At 48.8% G+C, this 14,569-nt stretch overlaps 7 protein-coding genes across 7 annotated transcripts; 4 read left to right on the top strand and 3 right to left on the bottom strand.

Moving 5' to 3' along the window:
• Positions 1-409: 409 nt before the first annotated feature.
• On the top strand, positions 410-1,682 carry M437DRAFT_39308 (beta-lactamase family protein; the record flags this gene model as incomplete). Its single annotated transcript, XM_041019987.1, has 2 exons — positions 410-494; positions 565-1,682. The coding sequence occupies 2 exons, from the start codon at positions 410-412 to the stop codon at positions 1,680-1,682; spliced, it is 1,203 nt and encodes a 400-aa protein (XP_040883391.1).
• Positions 1,683-2,576: 894 nt separating this feature from the next.
• Positions 2,577-4,190, bottom strand: M437DRAFT_16063 (uncharacterized protein; the record flags this gene model as incomplete). Its single annotated transcript, XM_041018846.1, has 1 exon — positions 2,577-4,190. A coding segment is annotated over one exon (1,614 nt), but the record flags the coding sequence as incomplete, so codon positions are not given.
• Positions 4,191-4,643: 453 nt separating this feature from the next.
• On the top strand, positions 4,644-6,845 carry M437DRAFT_38741 (uncharacterized protein; the record flags this gene model as incomplete). The annotated part of the gene is made up of 3 exons (XM_041019892.1): positions 4,644-6,382; positions 6,437-6,734; positions 6,783-6,845. The coding sequence occupies 3 exons, from the start codon at positions 4,644-4,646 to the stop codon at positions 6,843-6,845; spliced, it is 2,100 nt and encodes a 699-aa protein (XP_040883389.1).
• A 171-nt stretch (positions 6,846-7,016) lies between these two features.
• On the top strand, positions 7,017-8,783 carry M437DRAFT_39164 (uncharacterized protein; the record flags this gene model as incomplete). Its single annotated transcript, XM_041019956.1, has 1 exon — positions 7,017-8,783. One exon carries the CDS (start codon positions 7,017-7,019, stop codon positions 8,781-8,783), a length of 1,767 nt encoding a protein of 588 aa, XP_040883388.1.
• Positions 8,784-8,922: 139 nt separating this feature from the next.
• Positions 8,923-10,789, bottom strand: M437DRAFT_39404 (major facilitator superfamily transporter sugar; the record flags this gene model as incomplete). Its single annotated transcript, XM_041020007.1, has 5 exons — positions 8,923-9,189; positions 9,274-9,525; positions 9,587-10,275; positions 10,338-10,518; positions 10,577-10,789. 5 exons carry the CDS (start codon positions 10,787-10,789, stop codon positions 8,923-8,925), a joined length of 1,602 nt encoding a protein of 533 aa, XP_040883387.1.
• A 503-nt stretch (positions 10,790-11,292) lies between these two features.
• Positions 11,293-12,615, top strand: M437DRAFT_39930 (UPF0075 domain protein; the record flags this gene model as incomplete). The annotated part of the gene is made up of 1 exon (XM_041020101.1): positions 11,293-12,615. One exon carries the CDS (start codon positions 11,293-11,295, stop codon positions 12,613-12,615), a length of 1,323 nt encoding a protein of 440 aa, XP_040883386.1.
• Positions 12,616-13,483: 868 nt separating this feature from the next.
• Positions 13,484-14,566, bottom strand: M437DRAFT_71953 (syntaxin 5; the record flags this gene model as incomplete). Its single annotated transcript, XM_041025764.1, has 2 exons — positions 13,484-13,515; positions 13,573-14,566. 2 exons carry the CDS (start codon positions 14,564-14,566, stop codon positions 13,484-13,486), a joined length of 1,026 nt encoding a protein of 341 aa, XP_040883385.1.
• Between the last annotated feature and the right edge of the window lie 3 nt (positions 14,567-14,569).

Below are 14,569 nucleotides of genomic sequence, written 5' to 3'. Positions count from 1 at the left end.
TTGGTTGCTGCTTCCTTTCTGAGCTTGATTGGAGTAGAATCTGAAAAGCATACATCAGATGCTGCATGCCAAGATCAACAAAGCACTGTGAATAGCGATCAGACCTCGTATTCTAACTCTTCTCTCATCAGCTTACACAGCGCCAAGGACAGCAGGCAAGAGATATCAGAAAGTGAGATCGTGCTCCGCAAGAGGGTGGAAATATGGCACCGTGATGGGATGCTTGTTAAGCCGGCTCCATCCCCACTTTCCCCATGAAGCCTCGGCTGAATAGAACTACCCCCAAATACAGACCATCATAAAAAGATACGTACACTTCGTTCATTGATAATCGACAAACCCTCTCGATTCTCTAGATCCAACACCTATCCTCATATATCATTGTTCAATTTGCTACATCTCTGAAAACATGTCATCATTCGAGGAAAAGTTTGAGCAAGCTGTCAAAAATGGTGTCTTTCCAGGTGCCATCTTGATGGCCAAAGACAAATCTGGTAAAGATTCCTTCCTAGATTCCATTCTCCTAGAAGGCAAAGACAGAAATCTAACAAAGGATATCGATAGGGAAGTTGAACTATGCCAAAGTCTTCGGAAATACTTGCATCGGTGACGATGCCAAACCCCTTCAACTCAACAGTATCCTGTTCCTAGCATCGATGACAAAACTCCTCACTTCAATCGCCGCAATGCAGATCATCGAAAAGGGCTTGATTTCTCTGGATACAGATGTTGGCCCTTACCTCCCTGATTTGGCTGAGCAACCTATTCTACATGGCTTCGATGACAACGATAAACCTATTCTCTCAAAACGCAAGAACACCATTAAATTTGTGCACCTGCTTACTCACTCTGCGGGGACCGCTTATGACAAGGGCGTCCCTATGCTAGAGAAATACAGAAAAAGCATTGGTGACAACCCGACAGACAGAACAACGATGAAGAACAAATGCGCATATCCTCTTCTCTTCGAGCCGGGAACTCACTGGAGCTATGGTACTGGAACCGATTGGGCAGGCAAAGTGATTGAAAAGGTCACAAACCAGTCTTTGCAAGACTACCTGCAAGAAAACGTCTTTGCTCCTTTCGGCATCAACAGGATAAAGTTCACACCCTACTTGACTGAAGAGATGAAGAAAGAGGCAGCGACCATTGCACTCAGGATCCCTACCGGCAAGCTCGTCAATCTGCCTGTCCGCAAAAACATCGATTTTGGAGACGCGGAATGTTTTGGCGGTCATGGTTGTTATGCCGACTTGACCCACTACATCAAGATCCTGGAATCTCTGCTTTTGGACGATGAGAAATTGTTGAGCAAGGCTAGCACTGCTGTCATGTTTTCCCCTCACCTGACACCCGAGTCGAGGAAAGGTATCAAGCAAGTCTTTGGCATGAAGGAAGTGGTCAGTCTTTTCGTGGGCAAGTTCCCAGAAAATGTCACCTATGATTGGGGTATTGGTGGTGTATTGGTTGATACCGCGGGTGACGATCACAGAAAGAAAGGCACCTTGATCTGGAGTGGTATGCCGAATAACTTTTGGTTTGTGGATAGAGAAAAGGGTGTTTGTGGACTGTTTGGCACGCAGGTGTATCCACCTGGTGATCCTCAGGTTGGAGAGATGATTGATCTGTTTGAGAGGGAAGTTTATGCGAGAGCTGGTGCTGAAGGAGGCGCGAAGTTGTGATCATCTTTGCCATCGAACCAATATAGGAATACATAGATGCTACCTCTTTCGTACTGCTGATACCTTCGAACCCTGCTCTACCATATCTCTTCGCCGCGACTTATGACAAGGCAAGACCAATAGAGCAAGAATATGTAGGAGACTGCTGTCGCGGCATCAAACGCTGCTCAACAATGCACTTCCAAATGCCTACCAAGTTTCAAGCCCAGTCCGCTATGAATCCTATCCTTATTTCCAGCCCCCACAACTCCACCACCACTCGCTCCAAGAAGATGAAAGATAGCTCAAAAGATGCGTATTATCTCACTCTATATTTTTGTCTATTTAAATAATGCGAAAAAGATTGTGGCAGGCCGCAAAAGAGCAAAAAGTATCGACGCCTGTGTGATTCGAACACACGCTCCCGAAGGAAATGCCTTAGCAGGGCATCGCGTTAACCACTCCGCCAAAGCGCCTTGAAGAAGATCCCGAAGTTGGTTAGACTCCACTAGATGAAATGTGGGGTAATTTTACAATAATATATCCAAATAGAAAAGCCACCAAGACTCCCGGTGTCAGACCAGTCTTTGAACACGTTCAAATCCAGCTCATCCGGGAAGCTGGTCTTCAATACAGGCACGAGAATGCTCAGAAGACATAGGAGGGAAGGAATGTTGAGAAAGGCCAATCAGACTGCGTGGTCATTCTCTAATTCTCGATGCCGAGCCAACTCCAGCTGCTTCTATCTCCCGTCAGCAACCCTAGGCTTTTGACACTTTTGCAAAGTCGAGTTCACAGATTCGACTAAGACGGACACGGAGTGAAATTTGAGGGAATTTAAATATCATAGTCTTTGCATGCCAGGGAGTGACATCAGAACGCGATCGTTTGCATTACACTCAATTACAGACCGAAGCTGCCTCTACTTCTGCCGTCCCTGATTCTAGCAAGACAGTACCAAAGACAACTCAGGACACATAAACCAGCTCCAACCCAGCTATGCGCAGGCATCTTGAACTTGCTCAACACCACAATCTGGAAGACACTTCTCGGCAGCGAAACAAAGTTGGCTGATAGAGGAGATGTAGCTTTTACCAGAAGTAAGAATGACGCGAAGACGCCAAAGCCACCAAGCGATGCGCAAGACATGAGGAACCAGAACCAAGGTACGTCCAGGAAGTAGCAATTACGGTTGATCTGCTTGAGCTCACCGGAGATGAGGACAAACGGAATGAGCATGAGTATCGTAAGTGAAGATGTGTAGTGTAAGGTTCTCCAGTATGCGCGTGTTTCTTCTTTTGTGCCTGTGCTGACGGTTCGGGTTTGCGAGTCTGTGGCACTTAGCAAATCACCCTGCGGTACCAGGTCAGAAACTAGTTGGCGGTATCCACGGAGAAGGAGAATCGGGTATAAAGCGACGAATATCGAACTGAAGACACCAGCGACTACTGACTCCCAAGGATCGCGTTCTCCAGACCGGATACTAGTCATGAGTAGATTCACTGTTGCGATAATTGCAGCTGACATGGTTTGGATTGAGTGTTGTTGGCGAAGCAAGACGGCAGTGAGTATCAAGGTCAAGGGAATGATGGCAATTCTCGAGATCATGTACATGGGCATGACAGCATAGGCAAATGAGATGTTGGATAGAACAGTCTTCCCGAGAAAGACGACAGCTGCAGGAAAGACATGCTTGGCCGTGCTGCGCTGATACTCAAAAAGACCACCTCCTGCGATGCCTCCTGAGCCGTGCAAGAACCAGTGGGAGATATTCGAGAAGACTGATTTTGTTTTCAAACCTCCAGTATACCTCGTAGGCCTATTTCCCTTATTGTAAGCCTGAGATGGAGCAACCATATGACCAAGACCGATGGTTTGTAGTGGTCCAGCCAGCCCCCGGGTCAGGGCAGCAAAGCCGAGCAGAAAAAGATGAGTTATACAGAGTTGCAACAGGGTCAGGGTGAGTGGATAAGGAAACTTATAAGTACCCGTCCAGAGTATGAACCTGTTCATGAGCAGGGCGCCGAATTGGCAACCGCCAACCCAGAAGACCAGGAAAGCCACGTAGATGCGCCAACCGACAGAGGTACCGAACAAAAATTGGCCAATTCCGCCCTTCTGGAAGATACGTTGGGCGCTACTGCGCTCACCAGTGGCTTTGTCCCTTGCGACCAAGTGTCTGGCCTCAGAGATGCTTTGCAACTCATATTCCTCATCGTCTTCAGATCGTGCAACACTCTGGGTTCTTGCGTATGGTGACGGTGACCGTGATACATTGACTAAAGGGACGCCCGGGCTTGGTGTCAATTCGGAAGCATTCTCGTGTGCACCGAGGTCTGAGGCAGCAGGCGCATTGTTCATGATAGTTGGTAGAGGTGGAGGGTCAGGGGAATGGCGTTGGGCTTCGGTGTCGGAGTCCAGAGATAGGCTTCTTCGGCGCGTTGCATGAGTGGAATTGCTATAGGTGCCGAGAAGTGATGATGCTGGCTTGAAGAAGCTATTGGATGCAAATGGGTTTGGGCGATTCATCTGGCTACACTGTGTTTTGGCGGTTTCGCTCGTGTTTACCCGGCGGAAGGACTGGCTGACGACGCTCTTCACCAAAGGAGGTAGCTTGTGAACTTAAATGTTTACGAGATGGCCCAGACGGGTTCTTTGGAGAAGGTCACTTGCACTGTAGCATTACTCGAAGAGAAAGGACTCCCCCTGGCCAGTTGATATCGCTCATGATGGCAATTTAATTTCGCAAATCGAGAGGCTCATGCCTCACAGCTCCGTCCACCGCCCTCTGTCGGCAACAATTCTCTTGGCCGTTGTCAGGGTCCACGTGCTTGCTCAAAGTGGAATGTGCTAACTCCGACCTTCCTTCCTTCATCGCATCCTCTGTTCAAGTATCGCAGACCGATGACTTGAGTTATCGTTACTTCGTTCCCATCGCAACGTTTCTGTGGTGTCGCGCTCTGTTCTGATTGCTTGGAAGTTATGGCTGACTTGTCTGATTTTACCTCTGTCTTTTCTTCCAACCTTAATAAGAATCGCGTCGCGAAACGAAACCGCCGCCCTCTGTCCTGCTTGAGTTGTCGTGATAGAAAACTCAAGTGTGATCGCCAACAACCATGCGGTACTTGTGTCAAACGAGCCGATTCTTCCACTTGCCTTTACAGCTCAGCCCCTATTAATAAGGACCCGAGACCTCGCACTCTCAACAATGAAGCTGCTGCTATCCGTTTACAGAAACTCGAAGACATGGTGAACGGATTGATGCATGCTGCTCCTGTGAGCACTTTCGTCACTACCCCGCCCAGTTCCACCACCTCTCCACGCATCGATGCTCCCGCATATTCTGAACTGTGTGCTGGTGGCCATCTGAACCAACAAGGGAATCAAATCAATTACATTGGTGGAACTCATTGGGCTTCCATTCTAGAAAGCATCCATGAGATTCGCTCTGTCATGGATTCCGAGCTGCATGATGTTTCATCTTCTGGGCCAGTACAACCGACGCAGTCAACACAACAAGCAGACCCCCTGTTCGGCCAAGAAGCACTTCTGACCATGGAACAAGTCCTTGCTGCACTGCCAGAACGGCACAGAGTCGATAGTCTTGTCTCTTCGTATTTCAAAGAGAATCTCTTGTCTTTGACTTTCATACACAGTGGAAAATTTCAAAGAGAATACGAAGCTTTCTGGAAAGATCCTGCTTCAACAAGCTTCTGTTGGTTGAGTATACTTTTCTCTATCATGTTCATGGCAGGGAAACTTGCCAGAGCCAGGGGCGACCCTACGCCGCTTATTGAACCTTGTAACACCAGAATGGCTGGTTCCTTGCGAATGGCTGCAAAATGTCTCGTCACTGGTCAATACCTCAAAGCTCAGCCATACGCCGTTGAAGCTCTGTTGTTTCATTTCCATTGCGCTTATGCTCTTCATGCGGATCCTGAAATTCAACCATGGCCAATTCTCACCATGGCAACAAGACTTGCTCAGAAGATGGGGTATCACCGTGATCCTAAATATCTTTCATCAAAGCTCTCTCCGTTCGAGAGTGAGATGCGTCGCCGAGCATGGTACTACATCGAAATTTTTGATATCACCATGTCAGCTAACCAGGGCATCCCTGCCATGATCAACGAGGACGAGTGCGATTGTCAATTTCCTATCAATCTGTTGGACGAAGACTTCGATGAGAACACTACTGTTCTACCACCTCCTCGACCTGATACAACCCACATTCCAATGCTTTTCTTCACCTCCAAGGCAAAGACCCTCCGTCTTTTGCGCCCTATCATTCGACATGCATTATCCAGTCGAAGGTACAACGTGGAAGAGACCCAAAGTCTTCATGAGTGCCTTGAAAGAAGCCATCAAGACATCCCGCCGTCTTTGCGTATTCGCCCTATCGCAGAAACTAGTTTTGTTGATCAGGACTATTTGATTATGCAACGGTTTATGCTTGAGCTACAGTATCTCAAGGGACTGTGCATCCTTCATAGACCTTTCTTGAGTTGCAAAAAAGACGACCCCGCCTTTCAAAGATCAAGAGAGATCTGTGTGAGTTCAGCACTGAAACAAATCGACCTCCAGAACGACTACTTTGAAGCTCTGCAACCACAAGGACGACTTTATCAAAGCAGATGGATGTTCACTAATATCACGCTCCACGAACAATTCGCAGCAGCCATGATCATTTGTCTGGATCTGAATGAATCGATAACTCAGAGGTATACATTTTTTAGAAGATCGTGACTAGGTATATCTAGCTAACCTGCGTAAAGCGCCGAAGTGCGGGAACGCAAATTCGCGGCACTTCGAAAGGCTCAGCACTTCTGGTCCACCAAGAAGCCTACTTATCGAGACGCTGTCCGTGCAAGCCATGTTTTGGGTGTCATGTTGGCAAAATTGAGTCGTGACCCCTCCTTGGTTGATGGAGTCGGTGGCTCGTATGGTCCCACCATGGCAGATAATGTTCTTGTTCCTCAACAAGAGGTTACACCACCTGAAGACGCTTCTTCTGATATGATAGATATCACATCTTTGGAGAACTTATTTGACAATCCTGACATGTTGAACTGGGTACGTGTCAGACCAGGACGAAACGAACCGATACTGATATGTAGGCAGAACGACATCGACAGCTACTTGGTCGATTACAGTGGCATTGAGATGCCAGGCACTGTAGCATAAGACTGGCGTTAGAAAGAAGGCTACTTACTTGAGGGGATCATGATGCTGCCACGGTGACATGATTCGACTCAGGATGTGATCATGATGACGCACACCACGCCAAGATATCGGTAAGCGTCCAAGCTCAATCTTTCCACTCACAACAACCATGCACATCTCGACCAGTTTGCAATGAGCCAGACTGAGGTTCCTCAAAGACCAAAGAAGCTTCGTCGGAATCGACGTGCCTGTGATCAGTGCAGTGCTCGTAGCGTCAAATGTCGACCGACTGATGGAGAACTTGGACAGTGTCAGAACTGTATCGATTATGGAGAGACATGCACTTCCCTCCGCCCTATGGCAAGGCGCGGCCCCAAGCCGCGATCAGCCAGGTCTACAACAAGCCAACCGAGAACCGATACTCAGGATGTAACTTCTAGCCGCGATCCAGCACAAGCTCAGGTGTCCCCCACTAGTCAAGAAACTACGCTTGACAGTTCCACATGGAAACCAAGAATGATGCCTCCTCAAGCGATTGTGATGGATTTGACCGAAATCTACTTCGAGGTCGTATATCCTGTTTTCCCCTATTTTCACCGACCCACCTTGTTACGGAGGGTCTCTCGTGGAGAATATGCTACAAATCGACCGCTTTTTGCTTCCGTTCTGGCGATGTGTGCGCTTTCGTCGGCTCGTGTCCGTGATGGGGCGCTGTACACTAGTAGATGGGATGCGAATTCCTTGAAGAGCCCTTCATCCGAAGAGCTGTTTCAAGCTGCAAAACAGGTCATTCCTCCTGATGCCGCATTATCTCAGGAATTTGATTACATGCGAGCTTATGCTTTACTCGCCATTGCTTCCATACAGTACGGAGATACTCCCCGGATGAACTATTACCTCGGTCTCTACCACAGCTTCGTTGCTGTAGGCATGCTGCAGGATGAAAACAACTGGCCTGCCGGACTTGGACATGTCGAGATCGAAGAGCGACGAAGACTCTTCTGGTCTATGTATACGCTGGACATCTTCTCTTCAATCATCTGGGGCGGTTTTGCCAAAAGCAGAGAAGCTTGCTTCAACGTCTGTTATCCAGCCGAATGCGACGACGAGTATTACAGCGACTCTAATCCTGTAACAACAGCGAATTATGCTGCTCCTAGTTGGGTGAAAGGATGGAACTTCGTTACAGATTTGTACCGGATACTCGAACATGCAGTCGATCGTCTTGGTAATCTACGAAACCCCGTACAGCGCACACCCTCAGTCATGAATTACATTGAACAGGGCAGCCCTCGGGAGGCATCAGTCCTTACCAACATCATGACACTTTACGAGCAACTACCACCAATCTTCAAAACAACCCAACCCTTGACGGGCAGACTCGAGAAAGATCTTTTCGGTTTTCAAGCTGCGAATATCGCCGCATCGTTACAGCTCGTCCGTATGGTTCTGTTTACCACCGACAACTCGACCGTAGACCAAAAATGTCAGATCGCGAGCGAAGTCATCAATGGATTTGCTAGTGTCCCTGTGGCATACCTTCGCGCTATCAGTTCACCTCTCTTCCATCATCTAGCAGGTATTGGAAGCATCATGGGCTCAGCCTTTGAGAACGGTCTTACCGAATCATCATACCGACGAGTACGATCAGTATTGCTGGATCTCGCAAACCTACTAGCAAACCTCGAAGTCGATTTATATTGCGCCGCAGGAACCAGCGACAAACTACGAGCTCAAGTCTCGAGGATCGACGAGTTTATGAAGATACAAAGGTCTGTGGATGCTGGAGGACTAACGCCATGGACGACGCACACTACACCCAACCCGGAATTGTTGTCGCCTGGGGCTTTACATGCAGCGCAGCAGCAACAACTCGCCGCCATGTCTGAAAATTCGCCACAAATACATTTCCCGGCTGAACTTTTTGAGAATTGGTCTTGGGCGTTTGATTTCAATTAGAAAAGATATTCTTTTTTCCCAAATGGAAACAGATATGACATATCGCTAGCTAGCTTGTGAACACTATTTTGTTCTCTCGCTGTCTTTCATGAGGACACCTAAGACACGTAATTCTGTCTAGTCGCCATCGTCCTGTTGTTCATACATGAGTCAATTCATCATGCACACATTCAAGTTGCTTTTCCTTTGACAACCTTTCATCTTCTCCCATTCCTTGCTTTGCAGCTGTAGTAGCAAACAAATCTTTGTTCTCAGCATAGGCCTTTTCCATCTGCCAGTAAAAGGGCGAAGTTGTAAACATGGCTTCGATGGATTCGAGCGAGCGATTGGAGGTTTCTGGGTATACTAGGTAGACGATACCGATCCAGATGAAGTTCAATCCGGCGAAGAGGAAGTAGGTGCGACTCTGTTGGTGGAAAGTCATTAGTGACTGCACTATCCGAAACAGATGACAAATGTTGAATGAAGGTGTGGAAAAAAAAAAGCATACCTGGATATTCTCAAACATGATTGGGTTGACGAGGACGGTCCAACCAACACCGATAGCCCAACCAGTGATACCGAAACCGTTTCCTTGTGCGCGCATACGGCTAGGGAAGATTTCTGTGGGGATCAGGAAAGCGACGGTGCCCCAGGTGGATGCGTAGACGAGGTTGAAGAGGAAGAGCATAGTGACTGCGGCAGGAGCGATGCTAGCTGCCTTGGAAGGATCATGACGGGAGGCTTCGTAGAGTGAGGCAGCCTAGGTCAAAAATGTTAGTCACTTGCAAAATACAAGATTCAGAGGAAGAAGGGTGACTTACAATCAAGTTCACAGCAAACAAACCACCAGCTCCCCACATCAAACACTTGCGTCTGCCGAATTTGTCGACAACTTGGGCAGAGATGATGGTGCCGATGATACCGATAGTATTAAGACCACCAGCAAGTCCGTTCTGCTTGATCTGACTGTAACCAGCTTGACGCAGCAGAACAGGACTGTAAGCAGTGACGGCAGTGATACCCGTCCAAGATGCCATGATCTGCAGCCAAATGCACAACCAAGCTCTACGACCCAAATGAGCACCCTGGCTTTTGTCAAGACCAAACATGATCTTGATAAACTCGATAGGGGAAGCAGGCTTGGTGTCTTCAGCCATGGCGACAATCTCGTTGAACTCCTGCTCCACGGCTTCGGGATTGGAAGAGCCGCGGACGGAGTAGAGGACTTCGCGTGCTTCCTCGTTTCTGCCTACGGAAGCGAGGTAGCGTGGGGAGTCAGGGAGCATCTTGATGCCCGCGAGGAGCAGCAGAGCAGGGAGGCATTGGAAGGCGAGCAAGAAGCGCCAGCGCAGAGCAGAGTATCCATGGTTGACGAAGGAGAGACCAAAGTCGAGCCAGTAGGCGACGGAGATGCCGAGATAGTTTGCAATAAAAACGTAACCCAAGAAGCCGCCACGGTGTTCTGCGCTGGAGACTTCAGAGACGAGGACAGGAGTGATGCCAGTGAGAGCTGTTGATGAATTCGGTGGTCAGTATTATGTTGTTGATGAATAAGGGGAAGTAAAGGCTTACCTCCTGTGCCGAGACCCGTGACCACACGGGCAACAAGAATAAAATCAGCACTCTGAGTGGCAGCTTGCAGAGCACCTCCGATGAGAGCGAACACAGCAGCGAAGAAGAGACCGTTGATTCTTCCGATACGATCGGCTGCCCATCCACCAACGAAGCAACCAACGATGGCACCGAGATAGTACTACAAATCCAGATCAGTTTGCAGTCCTTGTCTCTGAGATTTTAGGGGTCCAACTCACGATACTAACGATACCTCCCTGCTTGGTGGTATTGGTCACGGTACCATCGGAGGTACCGATGTTGACTTCAGTAACGTAGTTCGGCGAGGCGTTGACACCGCCCATGACACCCTGATCATATCCTTCGAAGAAGATCGAGATCAAAGCAAACGTCTGGATGGCGATGTTGAGTTGGGCAGGCGAGAGCCTCTTCCATGCAGTAGTGAGACCCATGGCTTTGGTAATGGGGATATCGATCGAAGAATGAGATTTTGAAGAAGATGATCGACATTGAGAGGTCGTCGTGGTAGCTTTTATACCTTCTTCATCGTTATGGCTGTGCCTTGGCTTATAGCCTCGATTTGAAACGCATTTTTGAGCAGCTATGCTACCAGCTTCCGAAGAAGAGCACGAGGACATGTTCGGGGCCCCGGAAGGCGTTCGTGGTTGCTAATCACCCCAGGATACCTCAATGCCGGTGTCGTGGGGATGACGGGTTTGATATTCGCTTAATCGCTTAATCGTACGATGTGAGCGTTCTTGCGGTCTTGCTATCAACCTTCCCCACCAGTCTCTCTCTATCTTCTGAGCAATGACATCTCGGTATGTTCGATATGCCGGCAGTTGTCTTCTAGAATGTCTCGTGGGAAGTATTTATTCTCAGGAGACCCCTGGGTCAGCTTGATCGTGAGCTTCTCCCTCTCCTTGCGTCCTCATACCATCCTACTATAGTCACCATGAACGGCCACACCGAACACATCAATGGCGACAGAACGGCACTCGACCTGACCGTACTCGGCTTGAACAGCGGAACGAGTATGGACGGCATTGATTGTGCGCTCTGCAGGTTCCGTCAAACCAGTCCGGATGCACCTATGCACTTCGAGCTGCTCAAGTACGGAGAAATTCCTCTGGAGCAGAAGATCAAGAAGAGAGTCATGAGCATGATTTATCACAACCGCACGACACCTGAGGAGCTCTCCGAAGTCAACGTCTTGTTGGGCAACACCTTTGCCGATGCAGTCAAGGAATTCTGCAAGGAGCAAGATGTCTCCGTCGACAGCATTGATGTCATCGGATCGCATGGTCAGACCATCTGGTTGCTGAGTATGCCTGAACCAGGCCACACGAAGAGTGCCTTGACCATGGCCGAGGGCACCTTCATCGCTGCACAGACTGGAATCACTACCGTTACCGACTTCCGCGTCAGTGACCAAGCTGCTGGTCGTCAGGGAGCTCCTCTCATCGCATTCTTCGACGCCCTTCTCCTCCACCACCCCACCAAGCTGCGTGCTTGCCAGAACATTGGCGGTATCGCCAACGTCTGCTTCATTCCACCTGACAATGCCGGAGGTGTTGACAAGTGCTTCGACTTTGACACCGGCCCGGGTAACGTCTTCATCGATGCAGTTGTAAGACACTACACCGGCGGTAAGCAAGAGTACGACAAGGACGGTGCCATGGGCAAGCGTGGTACTGTCAACCAAGAGTTGGCGAATGAGTTCCTCGAGTTCAAATACTTCAAGCTCGATCCTCCGAAGACGACTGGCAGAGAAGTGTTCAGAGACACCTTGGCCCATGAGATGATCGAAAAGGCCGAGAAGCTGGGTATGTCGCCTGACGATGTCGTGGCAACAGTTACTCGCATCACCGCTCAAGCCATCGTCGACCACTATCGCCGTTACGCACCTTCACAAGAGATCGATGAGATCTTCATGTGTGGTGGCGGTGCATACAACCCAAATATCACCGAGTACATCCAGAAGAACTATCCCAACACCAAGATCTTCATGCTGGATGATGCAGGTGTACCGGCTGGTGCAAAGGAAGCCATCACTTTTGCATGGCAAGCCATGGAAGCCATCGTCGGTCGCTCGATTCCTGTGCCTGACCGCGTCGAGACAAGGCAGGAGTATGTCCTTGGTAAGGTGAATCCAGGAAAGAATTACAGAACAGTCATGAAGCAAGGCATGATGTTCGGTGAAGGCGAGAGATTGCCGCCAGTGAAGGAAATGGTCAATTATGTCAATGGCAAGGTGTTTGATAACAACTGGGAGTAGGTCATGGTGTCCTCTAGCATTTTGTGGCGTTAATCATATAGAAAGTAATTGATCTTCTTTACAAGTCCATTGGAAGAATTGACACCAGATGGCTGTTGCTTCGTCATGTGTTTCGAACGATCTTCTCCTAATGGTTGATCGAATCAGTTCAATGTAAAGGTTGTAGAGATGGAAAGGAGTGTTGAATGGCGCCGCGAGAAAGCGGCGTCATGAATTCAGGAGGCTGGCAAGAGCGACCACCTCCCCGCCTTCCAAACTTTGAACATCCGCTTGACGATCCTCACAAAACATCCTGTAAATCAATCAGTATCACAGATACTAATGTTCTATACCAGGAGAGGATGCTAGTGATTCGCGAATGTAGACTCAGGATACGGGTGTTCGAGAGGACAGCGATGGATTTCCCTGGTCAGAAAGAGCAGCGTGTTTGATCTTCTCCTGTGACACGTTTCCGCATTCTGAGAAGAACCGTCAAAACCTGAGGTTTTTGTCAGAACTAGCGACCTGCATTTAATACAGCACATTCGTCGGATACTGCTTTTGAGTCCAATCAGTGCTTTTGTTCTTCTTACATCTTGAATTCTATTCAGAGTGCACATCAGCACAATACCAACAATAGAAAAGAGGAAGACAAGAAGGAAAGAAGGAGGTAAGTATTAGTACAATAAAGAAGAAAAGTCTAGCTGTGGAAAACATGCAAGAGTAGAATAGGAGACACTCCAAAGCCACCCTCTGTCGATTGCTGTGTTGCATCCCAATGTAGAAAACCGCCTTGTGATTACTGCAAAAATAGTGCAGTCTGTCTCTATTGCAATATCCGAAAAAAAACGCCTACACGCCTTGCCGCTGCGAAATTGGTATCTGCTCATTAACCAGCGATGAGCACCCATAACAAGAAAACTGTTGATCGTGTCAGTATTGCGGAGCAATTAGAAGGAGAGAGGAAAGAAAACTCACAGATCATCAATACACCAAACATCTTGGCCACAAGCCACCTATTGCCTTGCACTCTGGACCAATACTTCATGAGCTCACGTTGCGCACCCTCAACATTGTCGACGATATCCTCGGTGTTTGCGTCAATGCGTTGAATCATATCGCTCTGCTCGCTGACCATTTGAGCCAGTTGCCCGAAGATACCTCCCAGTTCGGCAATTGTGCGCTCGATGCCTTCTATGGCTTCGCCGCGCTGTTGTATGTATCCATTGTTCTGGTTTCCTTCTTCGAGAAGTAGCATTTGCTGTTCTGATTGTGCGCCTCGTGTTAAAGCTGACGAAGACGCGCTGGGCGGTTCAAGCGTCAAGAGATCTTGTCCTTGGTTGATCGGCGGTTGTGGCGAGCGGCCTCGTGATGGAGGTGCGTATAGCGGGCTATCACTACGTCCTTGAGGTACCAAATGTCCAGCATTGCTACCAACCGTGTTGACAAAATTGTCTTGTCGCGAACGGCTGGCTTGTACATTCTTGGACCGCACTTCAAGAACTTCCTTGAAGTTGCCTCCGACATTTGCTAATCTGCTTTGTAGCATGACAACGACATTTTCATTGTGTTGTCCTTCTTGATCTGCTCCACCTTTGGGATGCGCCGTTTTGTTTATGGTCGACAAAGCTCCAATCTGTTGGTTCAAGGCAGCAAGATCTTGTTTGATGACATAAGTTAGTTCGGCGATTTCAACAGGCTTGTCGTCAAAAAGAGTCTTGCGACGGGCTAATTGTCCCAAGCGTTCGAGTTTGCCGACGGTGGCTGCAATGCCCCTTCCTATCTCGGCAGCCTTGCGCGCAAACTCGCTGCGTTGTTTGCGCGTGGGCTGGGCGGAGGGTTGGCCATTGTTGGGCAGTAGGTGTTGTCTGTTTTGTGGTGTTTTTGTGTGGGCGAGGCGTTTCTGAGCGAGAGCGAGGATGGAGCGGAACTCTGGAGTGCGGTCCTGGATTGACGATGTGGCTGCCGACATGGC

Source organism: Aureobasidium melanogenum, assembly GCF_000721775.1.
Source record: "Aureobasidium melanogenum CBS 110374 unplaced genomic scaffold scaffold_2, whole genome shotgun sequence".
Lineage (NCBI taxonomy): Eukaryota > Fungi > Ascomycota > Dothideomycetes > Dothideales > Saccotheciaceae > Aureobasidium > Aureobasidium melanogenum.
Note: the sequence above shows the minus strand (reverse complement) of the source record. Positions and strands in the feature narration are given on the sequence as shown.